The sequence below is a fragment of the Vespa mandarinia genome, chromosome 8, assembly GCF_050613455.1.
Source record: "Vespa mandarinia isolate Hongniang chromosome 8, ASM5061345v1, whole genome shotgun sequence".
Classification (NCBI taxonomy): domain Eukaryota; kingdom Metazoa; phylum Arthropoda; class Insecta; order Hymenoptera; family Vespidae; genus Vespa; species Vespa mandarinia.
This window is the reverse complement of record NC_140817.1, coordinates 924599-946418: the sequence shown is the minus strand read 5'-3', so window position 1 is coordinate 946418 and position 21820 is coordinate 924599. Positions and strand designations below refer to the sequence as shown.

At 35.0% G+C, this 21820-nt stretch overlaps 3 protein-coding genes and 1 non-coding gene across 15 annotated transcripts in view; all 4 read right to left on the bottom strand.

Moving 5' to 3' along the window:
* LOC118446341 (solute carrier organic anion transporter family member 3A1-like) overlaps positions 1-10761 on the bottom strand; it is a 31918-nt gene extending 21157 nt beyond the window's left edge. The window contains exon 1 of one of the 2 annotated variants that reach the window (XM_035876899.2): positions 10380-10761. The gene's annotated coding sequence lies outside the window, so the exon portion shown is untranslated. The remainder of the gene's footprint in view (positions 1-10379) is intronic. The other variant, XM_035876884.2, reaches the window with a different exon arrangement.
* Positions 10762-11185: 424 nt separating this feature from the next.
* TRNAP-UGG (transfer RNA proline (anticodon UGG)) lies at positions 11186-11257 on the bottom strand. The gene has a single exon. It is a non-coding gene; the product is annotated as a tRNA-Pro (tRNA).
* Positions 11258-12600: 1343 nt separating this feature from the next.
* On the bottom strand, positions 12601-13731 carry LOC118446480 (uncharacterized). The gene is made up of 2 exons (XM_035877160.2): positions 13575-13731; positions 12601-13500 (listed from the first exon to the last, which is right to left on the bottom strand). Exons 1-2 carry the CDS (start codon positions 13579-13581, stop codon positions 12692-12694), a joined length of 816 nt encoding a protein of 271 aa, XP_035733053.2. The 5' UTR covers positions 13582-13731; the 3' UTR covers positions 12601-12691.
* A 1891-nt stretch (positions 13732-15622) lies between these two features.
* Oatp26F (Organic anion transporting polypeptide 26F) overlaps positions 15623-21820 on the bottom strand; it is a 26799-nt gene continuing 20601 nt past the window's right edge. For 7 of the 11 annotated variants that reach the window (XM_035876971.2, XM_035876963.2, XM_085658936.1 and 4 more), the window contains 6 exons: positions 19276-19397; positions 18754-19017; positions 18190-18391; positions 17392-17539; positions 16886-17268; positions 15624-16523 (listed from right to left, as the gene is read on the bottom strand). In XM_035876971.2, coding sequence (XP_035732864.1) covers positions 16310-16523; positions 16886-17268; positions 17392-17539; positions 18190-18391; positions 18754-19017; positions 19276-19397 — 1333 coding nt within the window. In that variant the 3' untranslated portion in view covers positions 15624-16309. Of the gene's footprint in view, positions 16524-16885; positions 17269-17391; positions 17540-18189; positions 18392-18753; positions 19018-19275; positions 19398-21820 lie in introns of all 11 variants that reach the window. The other 4 variants (XM_035877027.2, XM_035877063.2, XM_085658938.1 and 1 more) reach the window with 1 other exon arrangement.

The window sequence follows — 21820 nt, the reverse complement described above, 5'->3', positions numbered from 1 at the left end:
CCCTTTTTAATGGAACGTCACTCGAAAACTGTGCACTTTAGAAATCTGTCAGGATTCATTTCCAACGACGTTCCAAAGTCATTAATTTATCAGACGAAATCAAATGAATTTGTCAGTTTCCTAATAATGTCTACGGTCTATTGAGCAAACTAAACGTTTAGTTGAATGTCATAACGACCATAATTATGTCTCTCATCTTCGAAACTGCAGAAGAAAATTGTGGATTAACGTTATCAACCCTGAAACGTTGATTGGTATTTAATGTGTCTCGGTGAAAGAAAAGTTTCAAGGAAATTTCTTATTACCAACGAAAGTAGAAGTTTTAACTTTAGGGACATAAGTTCTTCGTCACATAATTTTCGAGTGACATACACTTTACGTGCGCTCGCTATTAAAGATTTTCAATGCCTTTGGATACCTTCCAAGGAGTCATGTAGAAATGTTCTTACAATGCTAATTCTTGATTCTCCCGATGTTGATTCGTGAAGCCAGGCAAAACTATTCATCGTTTCGTTCTTCCCGACTATTTCATATTTTATACCTTTTACAGATTATATCTTTATCATATGCCCTTACTCGAGTTCGATTGTCTTATCTCGTCTAATATGCAATACGATATTTTTTCGGCTTGAAAAAGTTGAAGCAATGTTGCTCTTCAAAAAAAAAACAAAAAAAAAAAAAAAAAATAAATCTCAAAGTCCACTTTGCCCGACGATCAAATGAAAAAGCATTCGTTTAACAAAAAACCACTTGACCTTTCTCCAAATGAAATATCATACTGGGACTTTCATTTTAACCGCCTACTCTTGCGTGTCTTTTCATATGAGAGAGAGAGACAGAGAGAGAGAGAGAGAGAGAGAGAGAGAGAAAATCAAAATGAATATACATTTCGAACGATCCTAATTTAATATATCATCGTCGTTTCGTTAATAAAAAAAACTAAACAAATCGTACGTTTTTCAAACTATTTCATAATCCACTTATCTATATACTACAGTTTTCTCTACTGAAAATTGATATCGTATCTATGATGGAACCGTTTTTTTTCCCCTTTCTTTTTTATGAATAAAAATATCCGACATAACGAATACGATAGGTAGAAAAATATTTTTCATGTCGCTTTTGCCAACAGACGTTTACGTTACAAAGAACATTTTACTCGTTTATCTACGTACGAATGTACGTATCTACGAATGTATATGAATTTTTTTGTCGCGGGGAAAAAGAAAAAGAAAAAAAAAAAAAAAAAAAAAGAAAAAGAAATCAGGAGGTAGATGAAAACAAGCAAAAATTGTCTACTCATCGAGAAAATGATCTCCTTTATGAAATACCCGACCTACGCATGTTTTTTGAATGAACGAGGACGACGAGGAAGACATCGAGTAAGAGGTAGGTTAGGCCTCGTACAAGGAATCGTCTTGTTATTGAAATCACGTGGGAGGCTCTTCTACGCATTCCCCTGCCTTCGTTTCTCATCCTAACGAAACTACCGACGTCGAACGAATTATTTTTAAAAGCGAAGGACACCAACGCTGAGCATAACGCTCGACATTTTTTTTTCTTTTTTTTTTTTTTTTTTTTTTCCCAGAAAAGATTCGATGACACCTTTAAGTAAAAACGTAGCATTCACTTAACTTTCAACATTTTCAATAAGATCTTTTTTCATTGATGAAGTTTTCCTTTAATTTTCACGTTAAATAATGATTAAAGAACGATCGAACATTAGGTACATTCAATCGTGATTGGATATAAATATGTCTGATTAATTTAAAACTAGAAACTCGAGTATATTCGAGAAATAAAAATTGCAGAGTTTACAAATTGGTCTTACTTTTGGATGCTGTAAAAAGTCAGATAGGAAGAATATCTTGACCTTGAACTAGTAGGTAGGGAAGGGGAAACGTTACGTAAGATTTACGAAAAAGAAAAATCGAAATCTGACCAGTCCGTGAAATTTCTTCCCGGTGTCGATTCGATAATCGATCGACCTTAGCCTCGTTCTCCATCGTGGAATGGGGAAATCAACGATTATGGAACACTTGTACTTTCTCCGAGTATGCGCCAGGCTCACTTTTGTGTATATATATATATATATATATAGATATGTGAGTGCGTGCGCATGCACACATCCGTAACGCATAAAAATGCAGGAGAGAAAGAGATTCGAAGTTTGAAATTGTTGAAAGAAAGAAAAACATTAGATCATACCTCGTCAAATGTTTTGCAACGAGACAACGATCTTACGCATATAATTAAGGTAATTAAGAGAAGATAGTAATTGAAAAGAAATAACGATAGAAGAAAAATAGAAGAAGAAAAAAAACAAAAAAAGAAAAGTCATAAAAAAAGAAAAAATAAAGAAATTATTCAATCTCTTACACTTTCCTTTTAACTTTACGATCGAACACGGGACCGTTCTAAAAATGACAAGACCTAGTTGAGATTATCTCGAGGACTAATCATAAGTAATTAAAGAAAAGGAGGTTAAGATATTAAAGCTCTTTGTACATTGCTACGCCTCTCACATAACGATCTTTGATGTGCTGTGTAATATCTACGTGCGTTATCGTTCTCCGTGGGCGATTATTAGAAAACGGAAACAAGAAGAAAAAAAAATAAAAAAAAAAAAAAAAAAAAGAAAAAAAATGAAAAAGAAAAACAAGAGAAAAAAAATGTCATATCACAACATCGCACAAACTCGAGAGCGATATCAAATGTTATATTCTCTTCTTCTTGAACGACACTTCATTTTCAAATAGATGATTGAAAAACAAACAGATCTCGTATTCGTTGAAAGAACATTGTTTTTTTTTTATTCCACGTGTTAAGAGACAATGATATCGTTCCATCCTTCAAAAGCAATAACGTATAAGAATTTTTGTCTCTTCGTGAAAGAATCGGGCATTAAATTATAGGAACGTTTTCTTACACGCTGCATGAATAATTTATTTTCACTTTTATGTTCCTGAATACCAGAGTGTACGCTTATACTCTCTTTCTTTCTCTCTCTCTCTATCTCTCTCTCTCTCTCTCTCTCTCTCTCTCTCTCTCTCTCTCTCTCTTCCTCATGGTTAGAAAATTATTTTCTACGCGATCGAGGAACGAATCGTGGCAATTTTTATTTACCATGCGAACAAATTATATTCGTTTTTTTATTGCACATTTATGCGATTACAATGACTAATATCAAATTAATTCGAAGAACAATAAACGATACAACCTTTCCGATCGGATTAATAATGATATTTAATGAAATAGTAATCTTCCCACGCGTTGTTTGTTCTCTTTTATTATATAGCCTTTGAAGGTATATCGTTTGTAATTTAATGGAAAAGTATCAGAGTTTGTTGTTCTTTACTTTTACAAATTATTGAGCGTGAAAAACGAGATCTCGTAATACGTGTACTTCTAGGTACGTTGTATTCGTATATAGAGAAACGTAAAAAATATATTTTAACATCTCCTACGGAGATACACTTTACGAAGATACACTTATATTTCTATACAACATAGAGAAACATATATATGTATACACTTTTTATTTTATTGGGGAGATATATATATATATATATATATATATATATATATATTATCGGAGAAGAATAAATGTGTAACAAGTTACGATAGAGATATACTTTTTCGAATCGACCGATCTCGAATTATGATGTTATTCGAAAATTATGATCGACGTGAAATTGGAAAGTAGTTCGCGATCGATACGGTTTCCGACGTTCGATGAATATAGTATTAAAGGGTAAGAAAGCATAAGTTGTTCGCGATCGAGCGAAAAATTGGTCGTTCTCCAATAAGCAAATGCACTCGTCGTCGAGTCGTTTCTTACGTTTCAATCGGTCCTTGATCGCTTCCTGCGCCGAGCGCGAATCGATTGTTATATACACGAGACGAACGTCAATGAACGAACAAGGGCTGTGATAGATTGCTTACATGTCTAAAAAAAGAAATACAAAAATGGAATGGCGATCATCGTAAGCGACCATGTTTGATCGTCACCGTTCTACGATTTTGAACTTTATCTATTTTTAAGATAAATAAATATATATATATACACGATATTTCTTAAATATATCAAGACAAATTATATAATTAAAGATATTCGTGATTAATTATAAAGCAGTTATTTGGAAGAAGAAAAAAGAAACGAAATCAAAAGAAACAACGAACAAGCAAAAAGCAAAAAATTGAAATTAAAAATTAAAAAAAGAAAAAAAAGGAAAAAGAAATATAGATTTGCCGTGACGTACGTTAATATTCAACGATCCTAAAGGATTCCATTTTATAAATGTAAGCAATTAAAGGTCAGAAAAGCATGGCGAAGGTATGCTAATGGAGGTGAACACGTATAATGCACGACAGGATGCATAAGGTATGCTCCTAGCAGCAGGTTCGCCTGCCTCTGGCGAGTATGAAAGGGAAGACCGGCTTAAGATTTCCTTAAAACCGGTTTCCAATTTCTACACAGGATCAAGAACGGCGTATGAACGAACGAACGAACGAACGAACGAACGAACGAACGAACGAACGAACGAACGAACGAACGAACGAACGAACGAACGAACGAACGAACGAACGAACGAACGAACGAACGAACGAACGAACGAACGAACGAACGAACGAACGAACGAACGAACGAACGAACGAACGAACGAACGAACGAACGAACGAACAAACGAACGAACGAGCAAGCAGGATCTCGAGAACCAAGAGAGCAATGAGAAAATAGATCGAATAGGCTCTCCTTCCAAGCTAGTTCGATAACTTTGTAAGAGAGAGAGAGAGAGAGAGAGAGAGAGAGAGAGAGAGAGAGAGAGAGAGAGAAATTTTATGAGCTTAGATATCACACGTTCTTCAAAGAATACGACTCTCATTTAACGAGCCGTCGTTCCGTTTAATCGCCGATAAATTATACAAGCAAATTTTGCGATAGGAGAACGTAATTCGTACTTTTGATTTAGCTTTTTGTAATCTTTTATTATTATTTTTTTTAATTTTTTTTTTTTTTTTTTTTTTTTTTTTTTTCCATTTATTTCAATCAGAATAAACAGATAATTATACTGATTCTAGAACACATAAGGAGACTGAAGCGAGCTACGAGATGGTTTTTTTATCATAGGAAATGTTAAATAAGAGAAGACAAAAATATTCAAAAGGGAGTAAACTAGAAAGAGAAAGATAGAGGATAAGGTCGGTCTTTAGATGGAGGAGATGAGAAAAAAAGAACACACACATGCATACACACAACACGCGTACACGTACACGAGCGCACACATAGACATTGCTGGAGAGCAATTCGTTCTACGTTCCTATCGACAGGCGACGTTCTATTAGAACAGCTACGGCACTAGGTAACAGGTACAACGTCTACCGGATCGATGAAAGAAAAGGAGGTTTACGAGTGCGTCCTGAGAGACGATTAAAGAAAGTAACGAGAGATAAGATCGAAAATTTTGCAATTTATAGATAATTAAATATTAAATTGGCGCTCTTTGATCTAAAAATAAAGTACAGAAATCTCATGAAAATGAAATAATCTACAAGTATTACATATACAAGACGTAAGACATCCTCATAATTTTTATTCCTATCAATTTCATAACGGAGACGCGAGGGAAAAAATATATACGTTTGTTCCCAACGTCGAATTAATTTTCTCTCTCTCTCTCTCTCTCTCTCTCTCTCTCTCTCTCTCTCTCTCTTTCTCTCTTTCTTAATTCATGAGAATAACATGTCATACGAGATAATTAAAAAAAGAACAAGAATATATATATATAATTATCAAACGATAAGATTATTATTATTAGCAAAGTGTTCGTCGATTATTTGTTGACTCGAATAAGAAGAACCTCGTACGATAAGAAAATGTCTGGACGAAGGAAAAAAAATTGAAATAAAGTAACTTTTAAGACGCGGAACTTTCGACAGTAAATAGATTCGTCAAAATAATCGAAATGATATTTAGTAATTTCGCAAGCGAGTAAATCGATCGATATTTTCGTTTAGCATCGGGTCCATGAAGATGATACATCAGATTCGAAGACCCAATTCATTTTCGACCTGTCACTTATTTTATTTCGAAATAAGCTCTATTCCGCTTATTTCCAGAGAGAGAAAAGAAAATAAGACAGAGAGAGAGAGAGAGAGAGAGAGAGAAATAGACAAATAAATACATAGATAGATAAAGAAAGAAAAAGAGACAGAGAGAGAGAGTTAAACTATGGATGAGAAGCTTAGACGTGAGAGAGGTGCAACGATAAATCTTGCTTACGAAAAAGCCTTATAAAGAAGAGAAAATAAAAAATAAAAAAAAAAAAAAGAAAAAGAAAAGAGAGAAAAATGAGAAAGAAGAAGAAAGAAGAACGATTCCCGTTCGAAACCAATATGGTTCACTTGTCTCACGTGGTAACAAATAATCGAACCTTGTTAATTAAGCCATAAATGTATCTGTGATTTTCTCGCATCGTTAATTAAAACTAATATCGCGACTTTGTGTTTATATATATATGTATATGTATGTATGTGCGTGTGTATATGTCCGCATCGTAATAACTTTCACGTCAAAGTTTGTACACCTTTATTCTCTCTGTCTTTTTCTCTTTCATCATTCTCTTTGTCGTCGTTATCATCTTCGTCCATCATTTTCTTTTTTAACTTCTTTCTCATATTATTTATTGGGATTTCTTTTACAAATTTAAAGAAATCAAATAAGAACGATATCTTTTCGCTCGAATGGACGAAGACGTGACGAAGAAAGAAAAAAAGAATAAAAACAAATAACTCGATAAAATTATAAGGTGTACGATAAGACTGAAAGAAATAAAGAATAGTTCATACTCCTTTCATTTTCTTCGTTTAATTAACTTTTTTCTAATTAAGCAATCATTCGTTTATATGGTATGCCCTTATAAATTAAAATAAAGCTAATGAGATTTCTGTTTGTCCCTTCGATTAATTAGAATTAGATGTAAATGGATAAGTGTAAGTTAATGTATGTTAATTTTAGAGATTGAATACTAAATGAAGAAGAAAGAAAGTAGATGAATCGAGATTTAATAGAACGTTAGTAAATCGATAGATGAACTAGGGAATCGTCGTTAATCGACGAGGAACTTGGAAGAACAAAGTTTATTGGAACGTACGTATATGTTTGTACACGTAAATGTGTACACACGCACACACCCACACACACACACACACACACATATGTACATATAATCCGTAACGTTCTCTCGTTCGTTCGACATCGAAAATACGAACGTAAGTGACAGAATAATAGATTTCAGAGCAGAAGCTCGCTTATTCGCCCTTATTATAATCTGCTGTCGAACAAAGGCCATGCTACATGCAATATGATTTCTGTTTCTAGAGAAAGCCATTTATGGGAACGAGCTTTCGTATTTATTATTATATATACGTATATACAAGTCGTCGATATTTTTATTAACAAAGATTTATTAAAGAGACTTTAACTTGAGAGAAAATGAATGATCGCGATTTCTTAAAAGGTCCCGTTTGCGAAGGACCTTGGCCAAGACAACACGCGTGTCCTCCACCTCCTCTTCTTCTCCACCATCTCCTTCCTTCTCGTCTCGTACATTCGCACCTAACGGTATCCTTTTATCCGGATTTTCGACTGAGAATTGGGTCACGAGCGACGTAAAGAAGAAGAATATTTCTAAGAAACTTTGTATATTTTAGTTAACACATTGTTGACAGATATATAATAACAAGTAACATCACAAATGCCAGGGATTTCATCCCGATTTTTGTGTTCGTGATTGAATGAAAACATTTTTATTAAATTATTACAAATTCGGGAAAATAAGAAATATTAGAATTAGATTGATCTTATGCAACACGATAAACAGTATATATTATTTTTTTCTTTTACTTTGATAGTTACATAAGTCGTATGCATTTTCAATAACGAGTATATTTGTGGACCGGTTAATAATATATTAATAGATTACGAGGTGACTATGACGATTAAGATGACCATGACGGTTTCCTTTTTCTTATTTATTTATTTTTTTTTCTTTTTTTTTTTTTTTTTTTTTTTTCTTTATCCATCTACCACGACGATCTCGACGACTTCCAAGAATTCTTACCTCGCGATGAGAACAAAGGGTAACGGAGAGTCCATCGGACACAATCGTGATATCGACTTCTTTCTTCTCTTAAACGTGATAACAAGAAGTAGTAGTAAAAGAGGAAGAGAATAGAAGAAAAAGATAGAAAAGGAAAGAAATAGTGATAAAGAAAAAAAAAAAAAAAGGAAGAATGGTCTGGAATCGTCTCAATTAATAAATGTGATCGAACAATCGAAACGTTTATCGTGAGAAATTTCAATTAATCTAATAAACATTTTAATCATTATTTATCATTATTAATAATAAAACAATTCGATCGATCGATCGATCAATTTACTTGTTTTTTCTTTCTTCTTTTTTTTTTGTACTCTAGACTAGGAACTGTCGCTGATAAACTACGCGTTAGTGATATCGAGGGGGTTGATTAGTTTCGTCAGAAAGATGAATTTTCTAGGAAAACGCCTTTTCTTTTTTTCTTTTTTTTTTTCATTTCTTTTTTTTTGTAATTGTTTCGTCGGATTAGGAGTATAGTTGCTGAACAAGCTCAAACATACCACGCGCTCTCGAGGCTTCCCCTTGAAAGGCGAGCTGCGAAAGGCGAACTGCGAAAGGCGCGGAGAGCCAAAGCAAGGTGAGGTGAGGTGAGGTGAGGTGAGGTGAGGTGAGGTGAGGTGAGGTGAGGTGAGGTGAGGTGAGGTAAAGTGAGGTGAAGTGAAGCGAGGTGATAAAGATCTTGTTCGTTGGTACGTTCGTTGTACGTTCGTCGTACGTTCATTCGTTCGTTCGTTCGTTCGAAGCGGTCTAAAGTTATCGTCGTTTTGCCGTGTGCAGCGTCGTAACTAGCAAAGGATAAATGCGGAAAACGGAAAGCGGAGAGCCCGCACGCGGTTGCTTTTCGACCTAGTTCGCAAAATGCCTCCCTAGTCTCTATATAATTAGGTTGTCTTTTCTCAACACATAAAGAGAATAACATATACGTATTCGTATAGATCATTTATTCGATAGAATGTAAATATATTATGATTTTTTTCTAAAAAGACGAGAGAGAGAGAGAGAGAGAGAGAGAGAAGAAAATGTTTTTGTCAATGTAAACAAATACGTATACATCACTCGAAGAAGATTGAACTGGGTGACAATAGTGTATATACTTGCGTGTATGTACATAAACATATTATGTATACGTAATCATTCAATGATAAGTCGATATTTCGACGATATACATTTTTTACCATTTTTCGATCAATGAACGAATAACGTAATATGGGTTTCTCGTCGATCAGCTGTACATTCCTTTCGAAGTCGATCGAGAAAGCAATGTACGATGTCGAATAATGAAAAAAAAAAAAAAACACCATGAGATTCGATAAAACGAGTTAGAGAAAAATAACAAAGAGAGAAAGAGAGTGAGAGAGAGAGAGAGAGAGAGAAATTTATCCGAATCGGGAGACGATGATACGCCAATATTTTGTTCATACCGTTGACCTCGTCCTATCTCTTTCTCTGTCTCTCTCTCTCTCTCTCTCTCTCTCTCTCTCTCTCTCTCTCTCTGTCATACTCTCTCTATCGTTCCTTCTTTATCCCACAATACCAAGGCAAAACGCTCACTTTTCTTTGATTTTCCTTATATGTATATCACAAATCTTTACATCCATTCGATTTGTTCTTTTATCTAAAGTATCCAAGTTGAAAGTAACTTTTGGTAAATAAAAATGAAAGTGGGTGGATACAGGGAAGGGGGATAAAGAGGGTTAGAGAGATAGACCCATAGATATATCTCACGGATTAATACGATTTCGACATTGAGATTTCTGCTCTCTCTCTTTCTCACATACACACACACACTTTCTGCCTCTGTCTTTCTGTCTATCACTTTGATTTGGGTATCACCGAGTTGGTAAAACGTAATGGAATTTTTTGACATCGTTGGGTTCAAATTAAGTATAAAAATTCTATAAGTTTGCTATGTACAGAGAATGTGTAAATGTGTAAATCGTTTCTTTCACTCTTTCTCTCTGTATGTCTGTAAGAAAGAAAGAGAGAAAGGAGAACGTATGTGTGTGTGTGTGTAAGAGAGAGAGAGAGGCCACGAATCGAGAAACACAATGGATCTTTTATGAAACAATCTTTCACATAGTCCGCGCGTTTCCAGAGCAGACAAACAAATACTCGTATATATGCGTATATATATATATATATATATATATATATATATATATATATTAGTTATATATGTTACATATAACTAATAGCAGAATGAAAAAAATTTGTATTCACCTTAAGGACGCTAGAAGCAGCCAGTTCCTCGACTCCTTTGTATCCCAGGGACGAAGAACGAACCTCCCCTCGTGGCGACACCGCGACGAACGTACGAGCTTCATACACATTTAAGCTCACACAAAAACGTATCACTATCACTGCCTCCTTTGATCCGGCACACGTCGTTTCCCTTTCCTACTTAACACCTAGTTATAACCTCTCTATTACGATAGCTCTCTTCGAATCCGAATCTTAAACCTTAGATCTCTCTGTGAACTCTTTGGATCGGTCGGAAACACACACGCGAAATCACGTCGAGAGCGTTCGACCGTCAGCTGCCTCGGAGATCATAGACCAGCTGTGTTTTTGCTCGACCATTTGGAAGCAGTACATGCGCACTGCGACGCGACCGCCATCTTTCTTATTGCACGTACGAGACTGTCAGACGCGGCAAATTCAACGAGCCTTAAACGACGATCTTCCTTTACGAATTTAATACTTCCTATCGAATAGTTATTTATCTCACTTTCTCAAAAGTCTCCCGTGTTTTTATCCTTTTGATTCGTCAAATCTGATTAGAGAAATCTCATATAATAGAAAGAAATAGAACAAGAGAGAGAGAGAGAAATAAAGTTCTCGGTTGTTATATCGACGTAACTTTTAACATGAAATGCAAAAATGACGACGATAAATTACTACTGTGTCTCAATTTATTATTATCAAAGTTAATAGTAAACCGATTACGTGTCGATGAGCGTTAATAAAATTAATTAAAACGACAATAAAGGAAACAGTATCGATGAAGTGAAAGAAAAAAAAAAATCGGGCCCCTCCGGGATTTGAACCCGGGACCTCCTGCACCCAAAGCAGGAATCATACCCCTAGACCAAGAGGCCTTGGATATACATATGGTACTGTCATAACATAGATATGCTACTGTCATTGAACATTTAATCACCGTTATAAGATTAATTAATATTCTATGTTACTAATTGCTACGGAGATTTATCGTATAGATAATTTATAGCTTTAGTTATAAGATAACACTGTTAAAAGTCTTTTAAGTTAGATTATACTTATGTACATATAAAGAGCTATGACAAATAAACTAACTTTTTAAAAAATAAAAAAAAAACCAAGAGGCTTTGGTGTATGTGTTATATTCCATACAAATAGATTTACGAAAGTTCATTAATAAATATATTTTATATAATATTTAATATAATATTTGGTATATTTTTAACGTGAATTTTTTTTCTCCTTTTTTTTTTTAGGATATAACATCACGCGGAACGTAATATACGATAAAACGATCATTGGAATGTTATTGCGCAACTATATCTTTCTATAACCTTTTTAAATATTAATAAATAATGATAGAGACAATATTAATAATCTGTGTTAATGTTAACTACAATTTACAATGTATGAAGGATGTGCCGATTTGGCAAATAATTTATATAATCAACAAAACGTTAAGCAGGATATTTGGATATTAAACAAATTATAATTCTTATACAACCAGATAAATATCTGAAATAACGTGCACCATCTTTAAGGTTAATTTCCATTTTTCGTTCGTACGCTCGGTAATAATTGTACATCCGGAAATTACATAGTTGAATCTAAATTATTATCGTAATCGCTTGTAAATCTTGTCATGTAATTATAAAGATATTTCTGCAGTAATCAAACAATATTTGCGATAATTAGAATGACGTGTACGAGTTAAAAAAAAAAAGGAAACAAAAAACAAAAAGAGGAAAAAAAAATTAAGCTACTTAATTAAATTAAATAAAAAATCAATCTACTTCTTTGAATGATATCGTTTATCGAAAATTCGACAATTCTTTTTTACAGGAATATAAATAGAGATAAAAAGAAATCAAATGTGAGATACGATCAAATTATTAATCAATATTATAAATCTTTCATTGATATATTTCTCCACAAAAACAGAAGAGAATGTGATACTTATTATCGTGTGATACTTTAGTTGCGCTTAAATAATGGTAGATGTCGCCGAATGACAATGTGAGAGATAACTATTTTATCGACTTGTATCATCGATAAGAAATAATGTTTCCATTGTAATAAAAAGCGCGCTTTTGATTTAACGATAAAAATTGACATCGAATTATTATGATTATCGAACCGAATTTCTATTTATATCGCGATTTATTTTATTAATTCTGTTATCTGAATTAGTCGATACTTCTTATACTAAACTTCTTATCGATATCGTCGACGCAATGTTTATTTATAATGATATTGTTATTTACATTTTTGGCTAATATTATGCTCTATAAGTTCATCGTTGTTCAAACGAATTAATAATACCATTTTAAAGTTTTCTCTTTGATACAATTCGACTCGATAGCTTTATCGCACTTGCCTGCTTTGGAGTTCCAATGAAGACCATCGGGACATTTTTGAAGAACGAGTTCGCTGTTTTTGCAGAGATAATATTTTTCGCAAGAGCATTCATGAGATTGACCGACACCATCTGGAGAACAACTCGGTTGAGATGGGTTAGGTTTAGATGAGGAAGGTTTAGTTGAAGTAGGTTCAGATGGAGTAGCTTCAGATGAGGAAGGTTTAGATGGAGTAGGTTCGGTTGAGGAAGGTTTAGATGGAGTAGGTTCGGTTGAGGAAGGTTTAGATGGAGTAGATTCGGTTGAGGAAGGTTTAGATGGAGTAGGTTCGGTTGAGGAAGGTTTAGATGGAGTAGGTTCGGTTGAGGAAGGTTTAGATGGAGTAGGTTCGGTTGAGGAAGGTTTAGATGGAGTAGGTTCGGATGAGGAAGGTTTAGATGGAGTAGGTACAGATGGGGTAGGTTTAGAAGGATCCTTAGTAGAAGATGTACAACCAGCTTTATCTGGAAAGTCACAAACTTGTAATTTAGGATTGAAGTGCAGTCTTTCTCCATTATTGTTCATCAATGGACAAGTCATCTCGATCTTCTTGCCATGATCACATTTGTAGAATTTAGTGCAATCCGACTCGTGCGCCAAATGGACAGTGTAGTTCAGAGGATCTATTGCGGGACATTCCGTTGGTATTGGTGTTATCACCGTATCTTCGGTCATAACAATGGCCAATGTAGCCGCAATGACCGTAATTACCACGTACCATGTTCCTAAAATCATTCAAAGACGATGTAAACAATTTTTCACGGTCGATTTGGACAATTTTGATCGAGATATACCTTACCTTTCATCGTGAAACACCTTGTCTTTTTCTTTTTTTTTTTTTTGTATTTGCTTCTCGAGCTCGATTCTTTTAACTGACAATATCAAGGAAGAAAGGCGACTTTTATAAGCGTACAAATTCTTATCATTTTTCACCATGTACATTTTGTATTCTTATCTAATCCATCTGCACATTTATCGCTTTTTCGCATCTTCGATTTTTCTTCTTAGAAAAAAAAGAAAATGATGTTCCTGCCCGATATATACATTCTTTTGTATGCACGTGTAAAAACTTTTCGACTTTTTGTAAACAACGTATCGAACAATACAGAAATGATTGATTAAATCTTCGAGTTCTTAGATATAATCTAGGCTTAATTTGATATTGCTTCCTCATACACGACGATAACTCGTTTTATCAAATGACATTACGACATCCTTTAATGGATTTGTCGTATTTTTTCTATAATGCCAATCGTATTTCATCACATATTTTTATAATGTCAATACAATTAATTGGAAAGGCTTTAGATATCGATATCAGTATAGTTCATCTTAAAATAATAAGTCTTAACTTTGAAAAAGTTTCCTACTTTTTTTTGGATTTACGATCATTTCTTAACTCATCGATAAACCCTGAAAGATGATTTAGATGTTTTTCCATGAGAAGCTAAGATTTTAAGAAAACATTTTTTTTTCGATGCGTCATCATAAAAATCGAATTTCTCGAAAACGAATTTATTTACCGATACGTTAGTTTAAAACTATCGATAATTTTTCCAACGATTAGTTAAAGTTCACATTGTTCGCAATGAATCATTTTGTATAGTCATATCTTGATACTCCTATTGAATAGGATATCTCGGTTGTATTTTCTTTGATGGGGGGCGGCCGGGGGGGGGGAAGGTTAAAAGGAATGGTGTATAACAGAGCTTACAATCTCTTTATTCGTAACACATATAACGCTCGTATCTATCGTGTACACCTCGATTGCTCGTTATAATGAAAAAAAATAATTTCAATTATAAATCGATAATAAATTTCGTACGATAAAGAATCGAATCGCACCGAGAAATAGAACGAATCTATTACGGTAGTTTTTATATACATATGCATAGGTAGGTAGACAAATAAGTACCTATAATTGAGCTATTTCTGACGAGCGTTTTCATCGAATCGATGACGATATTACGACGATTTTCTTTTTTTATCGAATATCGAACACATCGCTTACTTGTACCTAGAATCGAGCGTTTTTCTCTTAACAAAAGAGCAACGATCATTTCATTCAAAGACGAATAGTTAACGTCCCAAAGATAATAAGAGGAATCTCTCGGATATAAACGTAGAAAAATGTGAAACACCTTATACGATAACGTTTCATTTCGCACCATCGATTTGATTTTTCCATCTTGCATGATACAAACAACTTTGTATTCCCGACGAGTGCATCGTACTTTTATATTAATAACGTATTAATATAAAGGCGTTTACACGTCGTCTACATAGAGAAATTACACCGTCGGATTACAATTCTTTATATTACAAAGGGTAAAAATGTGACATTGAGTTTCGTCGACACCATTTACGGATTAAACGCTATACGATTTCTATTGTTTTTTTTTTTTTCTTTTTTCTTTTTTATCCAAGCACTGTAGTAGTGGCTAATTACTTAAGCGTAAATATCACTTTGCACTTTGCAATGAATAGTACAAACATCCGTAATATGTAGTTTTTTTTCTTTTCTTTGTTTTTACTTTTTCCTTTTTTTTTTTCTGGTAACATTCAGTACGTATTATTTGTCAATACAGATTGGTACTATGGTAGGAAAATCGAAAATCGATCGATCTTTTATTTTTTAGATATCGATTAACGAGTATTAGAAATATTACAAGTGCACTTGCGCGATGTATTCTGCAATTTGGTAATACTCCAATGTTAACGAGTCAATTAGTATCTATTCTTTTTTTCTTTTTTTTCTTTTTTCTCTTTTTTTTTTTTTTTTTTTTTTTTTGTTATTTTCTTCACTGAGGTTTAACATTTGTTCTAATGTTTTCTTTTTTTTTTTTTTTTTTTTTTTTTTTTTTTTCTAATAATCATGGAACGGTTCAAATACCGGCAGTGAACAAGCTTTAGCAGAGAGCGTATATAGCACCGTCGAATTCATAATATTTACGATGAGATCGACGTAATGAAAGATCTCTTTTAGATCGCTCATTTTACGATCTATCTAAATTCGGTCGATTTAGGGAAACGGTCGGAGAGAATCTAAGAGCACATTGTATATCGACGTCACGTGCATCGGTATACCAAGTTGAAGAAAAAGAAAAGAAAAAAAAAATATCTTCAAGGGATATGTTTCGTGGTTTGTAAGGCGATAAATAGATAGATATTTTGTACACTGCACAAATATCCTACGCTTATAGCGAGTTTAACGAATCCGCTGAGTCACTGAGAACAATATATTTATGAGAACAAAATGATTTTTTACAGTAAAAAAAAAGAAAAAATAAAAAAAAAGAAAAAGAAGAAAAAGAAAAAGAAAAGAAGAAAAGAAAAATGTAAATGTTCGAAAGAGAACGATAACGAGTTTTAAAGAAAATAACAGCTTGTACGACGTAAAATATGAATTGCGTATCGTACGTATCAACTCGCAGAACGTTTCGTAGAAAATGTTATCACATTTATTATTAGCGTGCACGCAAGCGTGCTCAAATTCGCTGATGATATTCTTCTCATATTGTATTAGATATTAATCTACGCGTCCGTCATAGGTGTGATCGTGGTTGGTGTTAATTGAAGATCGTTGGTGGCGTCGCTCGGCATCAAGGAAATGTTTGCACCAGTATTGGTCTCCTTTTGAGAATTCGAGCCAATCGTCTTGCTTACCGGAGGAATGTAACTCCACCAGGCTAAGAAAAAGAAGAGGAGGGATGCGGCTTTGCCGATGAAAGCCAGTGCTAACATGTAGCTGAAACATATACGGATAATCGATAAACGCGGTTGCTCTGTTTCTCTTTACCTTCCGATAATATCGAAATGCATTGGATTGCATTCTGTCAAAAGGTCACTTACATTTTACAGTCTTACATTTTACAGAAGGACCTCGATACATCTAAGTGGAAACATTCAGTTTTATGTTCCTTTCCTCGGGAGAGTTATGAAACCTGCTACTTTCTCAACGAAATGCAAAAATATACGGTATACTCGATATACGATATAACCTACGTTCCTTTTTCTAGTTTTCGATATTTCAAGACCTCTCTCGGTTGAGTAAAATTTCAAGAGATGAAATTCGCCGAACGAATCGATTGTTACGAAATAGATACGAACCTGCTCATGTAATAATTATCGTAGACAAGGCAAGCCCCTCTTCCTTCGCAATTTTCTTGCCACAGGATGCAAGTTTCGTCGATGAGCGCACCAAAGACCATAGGAGCAGGTATCGTGCCAAGAATTCGTACCTTTATCCATTGTATACCAAGAGCGAAGGATCTCTGATCGTCCCGTACAACTCTAAGGGTCGAGGACAGAGCTGGCATCGTACAGAGAAACGTAACGAACATGTTACAGAAAGCGAGAACGACGAAGAGCCATAAATAAGAACAGGTGCTTGTGCAGGTTGTGTTTACAGCTTCGTAAGTGATATTTTCGTTGCTATTTAAGATTGTCAAATTTTTTGCGGTACCCTGAATGCAACTACAATCACTGTATACCTGTCAACACGTAAAATCCCCCTTTTACTTCGATGTACAAACTCCAACATCGATCGATCGATCGATCGATAAATTTTAATAAAGTCATTTCGTTATTATCTGTAAGATATGGATTTGACTTACTTTGACGTCGTTCATCGATATTTCCTGATAACATCCGGCGTGGCACGGCGAGTAATAAGTCAACCCATCGATACCGCAAATAGGATTAAATTCTGATCTGGAGCATCCGCAGGCAGTGTTGCAAGAGTCTTCCAACGATAACGATTTTCTAAAATGTAGGTGATATATTAAAAGAAAGGAAAAAAAAGGAAAAAAAAAAGAAAAAGAAAAAAAGAATAAAAATAGTAAAAAGCGTACTTTCAAAGATAACGCGACCCGAATAAGGGCCCTTGGTTATTATAAATATCTCCCTTGCGAACGATTAATGAAAATGACAACCTCCCGGCGTACGTTGTAGTAAATCTTAATTGAATCTGACGGTAATCGAATAGTCAGGTATTTTAAGTCGCGTCGCCGCGATTCTCTTCGGGGCTCCTACGAAATCGATTTTAACGTTGGCTGTGCGCGCTATCCCAGAAAATTTGATGCGACGCTTTACTTTTAGCTTACGGATAAATAAAATTACGTCGAGTTTCGTGATGGTGGAGAAAAAAATTTCATGGTCTAAAAACGTGACTGACTGGCCGCGCGAAATATATATGGCGAAGCATTTAATTTTTTTATATTGGAAAAAAGAGAAAGAGGAAAAATTTCCCATAAATAGCGTGGTTATAGATAAGTAAATCGAATCGAATGAAATTATTTCTTTTATTTCTTTTTATTATTTTCTCTCTCTCTCTCTCTCTCTCTCTCTCTCTCTCTCTCTCTCTCTCTCTCTCTCTAGATTACTCTAACATAAGAATCTCAAAAGATACGTACTTTGTAAGAGAATGATAGGGCACGGTGAGTCCGGCGAAATTCATATTTGGACAGCTCAGTGCAAAACAGAGGGTGAATACTATACAAGCGGCCGTAGAAAAGAGACAGAATTTCAAAATACCGGAGCAAGATAAATTCAAACGTTTTATCAAATAACCACCGAGGAACGTGCCACCACCGCCAGCGGGTACCGTCACCAATCCTGAAACAAAGGATGAGAAGGAGTGTCGTTAAGCAGAGTAAAAACAGCGATCCTTCTCTCCCTCTCTCTCTCTCTCTCTCTCTCTCTCTTTCTCTCTCCCTTTCTCTCGTTTTGACATTCGGTGATCAAGGTAAAAAGTTATAATAGCGTTTTGATCGCTCGTCGATATAAAATTGCTGTGCCTTTGCAGTTGACGGTTTAACGAAAAGGATTCGCGTCGTGCGAATGTTGTGTTTTTTTTTCTTTTTATTTTCATTTTTTTGTCTGTTTTTTTTTGGGGGAGGGGGGAGGTGGTGGTGGTGATGATTGAGCCGAGAAGGGGAGGAAGGGAAAACAAAAAAGCAAATGCAAAATGTATTCACCCATCAATAACGCGGCTGAGCTGGCGTTGACGCTAAATTGATTTTCGATCAGTTTCGGTAGGAAAGCAGCGAAACCTGCTATAAGCAAGCCCTCACTGGCACCCGCCAAGTTTAACATGAAGAATGCCGGATTGGTCAGCAATTCCGTCATGGCGCGTGGTAGTTCGCGAATTTTCGAAAAGGCTTCTCCAGGTTCACGAGACGAGGATTTGCTTGGTTTCGCGTGTGCCTCGGATACTCTCTCTTTAGCCAATTCTTCCGAACCTGAAAAAGAAAACGATCGAAATGTCACGACTGTTTGCGATATTTTTCACGAGAATCACTTTTGCCGATTCGCATTGAAAGAAATACGATGTTAAAAATTATTTTGATAGTTATCGAGAGAGAGAGAGAGAGAGAGAGAGAGAGAGAGAGAGAGGGAGAGAGAGAGAGAGAGAGAGAGAGAAAGAGAGAATAAAAAGCACATCGGCAAAAAGTGATCCCTGTAATGGCCATAAGTAAGTTTGAAATTTGTCGTCGTACCCGGTAAGGCTGGAGGAAATGCCAGAAGCGGTATCGCGATAACAAAGCAAATAACTGCAGCTGCCAGAAAACCTATCCACCATGCGCCTACCCAAACGTTGCTATCCGGAGTTAATCCGATTCTGTAATCATACGATTTTTGTTCTTTTTTTTCTTTTCTTTTTTTTTTTCCTTTTTCACTCATTTCTTCCCCCAAAATCCTTTGCTTTTGTCGCATTACAACGCGTCGGATACCAATCGGGGGATTAAAGGATTTTCATGAACGTTTACAGTCAAGGGGGAGGAGGGATGATAAGGACGAAAGAGGAGAAATCGATAAATCGTATTGCTGTATAGGCGAAGAACACATTTCCTGCCGTTTGAGTTTCGCTTGGCTTCTCCAACTAATTACTACGACGAGAAGCTACGCACTCTGTGATCTCTTCCAGAGACGAGCTGAGAGAAAGAGAGAGAGAGAGAGAGAGAGAGAGAGAGAGAGAGAGAGAGAGAGAGAGAGAGGAAGGGAGAGAGAGAGAGAGAGAGAGAGATCTTTCGTCGTTTATTTCAATACCATTCAAATTTTTTCTTAGCTACTTCGATAATTCAAGCCGATAAAATCCTGGCAATTTTTTGCAAATGTAATAATTACTATCCTTCTTTATCTTCTTTTCTATTTTCCTCATCTATTATCCTTATCACGATACAACTATTCGCCATTGAAATTCCCATGCGAGATAGTAGAAAGCAAAGGAGAAAAAGGGAAGTAGTATCTACGTCCTAGAAGAAAGCCTCGAAGGCTCGAGTGCTAGCCAGTAGGAAAGGAGAAGCATCTGCTATCGTTCCCGTGAAACTTTTCATTTGCCTGCGAAATTAAATGTTGTACATACACTTAACGATATCCATGAGAAAAGAACTATCCTTGTTTTCTACAAGGACTTTCTTCATTTTCATTCTCTTCTGCTTGGTTCCAGGCTAACTGTTACGAAGAAAAATCAAAGAAAGTATCCTTTTCGGATACTCTCAATTTTTTTGTCTTTTGTTTTTCCGCTTTTTTTCTTTTTCTTTTTTTTTCTTTTCTTTTCTTTTTTTATTCATTTAAACAAAATCAGAAATGCTCGCGTTACACTAAAAAAAAAAAATAATAAATTTTGCGTCGGATGACTGTTGCATAACTTCTCGGCTAAATCTTTCCGGTCGTTTTAGTTGGAAACTGTCCAACGTAAGCTTCGAAGACTCAAGATTTTTATATTTTGCGCCAGAAATATCTAAGCACCGAATGTATTAGGAATTTTTTTTTCTTTTTTGTTTTTATCTTATTTATATATATATATATATATATATATATATATATATATAAGAATCGTGCATTTTTTGATATTTTTTGTCGATACATTCCTTGCGCGCTCGTCAAAGGTGGATTCGTGTGGTTTACGATAATTCATTAAAAGAATTTAATAATTTATAATCAACAAGTACAAGGCCCCATTTGGAATATTTTATCTTAAGCGAAGTCAAAAAGTGAGAAGGGTGATTGATCGCTTGAAAAAGGCTGACTAACTACTCGATCATTTCTTAACCAACTCGATCTCTTTTTTTCTTCGATTTCTTCGAACTGTCATTCGCCCTTCTAAGGTCACGACCTTTTGAATCTGTCACGTTAACTTCGATAATATAATAATAGGCGAGCGGACGTTCGCCTCAATGTCGATTCTTTGCACCATCTGTGCTCACGCATTTAATACGAGTTTCTTTCATTTGCCCGGAGTACTGCAGAGTTTTATTTGCTATCACCAGCCGTGCGTTTAATTATGCAGCCTGAGAAATTTACGTTCGAAGCAACAGCTGCCTTGCAGTCTCGTCCGATTTTTTCATTTAAACAACGTGCACGTCGATTGATACGAATCAGATTTGTTGACAGTAACGTAATAAAAGGAATCATGGAATCGACGAAACATTTTATTCAAGACAGCCACATATATGTTTACGCTCAGGTATTTTTTTGAAAAAAGAAAAACAATAGGTATATAGGCAAAACTGTACGTTAGTTAACAATCAATTAAATACCCATTTTACGCGTGGAAAAGCTCCCACGGATAATTTGCCATTTCTCTGTCAGAGTGTCTTTTAGTCAGACGATATTCAAATTTCACCACTGAATATGTCGTCCATATGGAGGCGACCGGAATTGATCGTTTAATTAAGTTACGTACTACGAAATTATTTAATCTATTTCATCTTCGTCGAGACAGACTCTTCTTTCTTTTTTTTTTCTTCATTTTTCTTTTTCTTTTTTTCTTTTTTCATAACACGATCATATTATTCTATCACTCAACGAACGATTGGTATCGGTATATTCGTTTGGAACAATTAATAATTCATTCTTTCGATATCGATGATAAATAGAGAGGAGATGTCTAGTTAGCGAGGAAATTAACTGGGCCTCGTGATTCGCGAGGGCAATATCATTCGCGAGGAAAGAACAAACTGTTCTCGGTATTACACGTAACGTACGATGAAAACTTTCTAAATCCGTAATTCCGAGGCTTTTCACGAACGATATACCAAC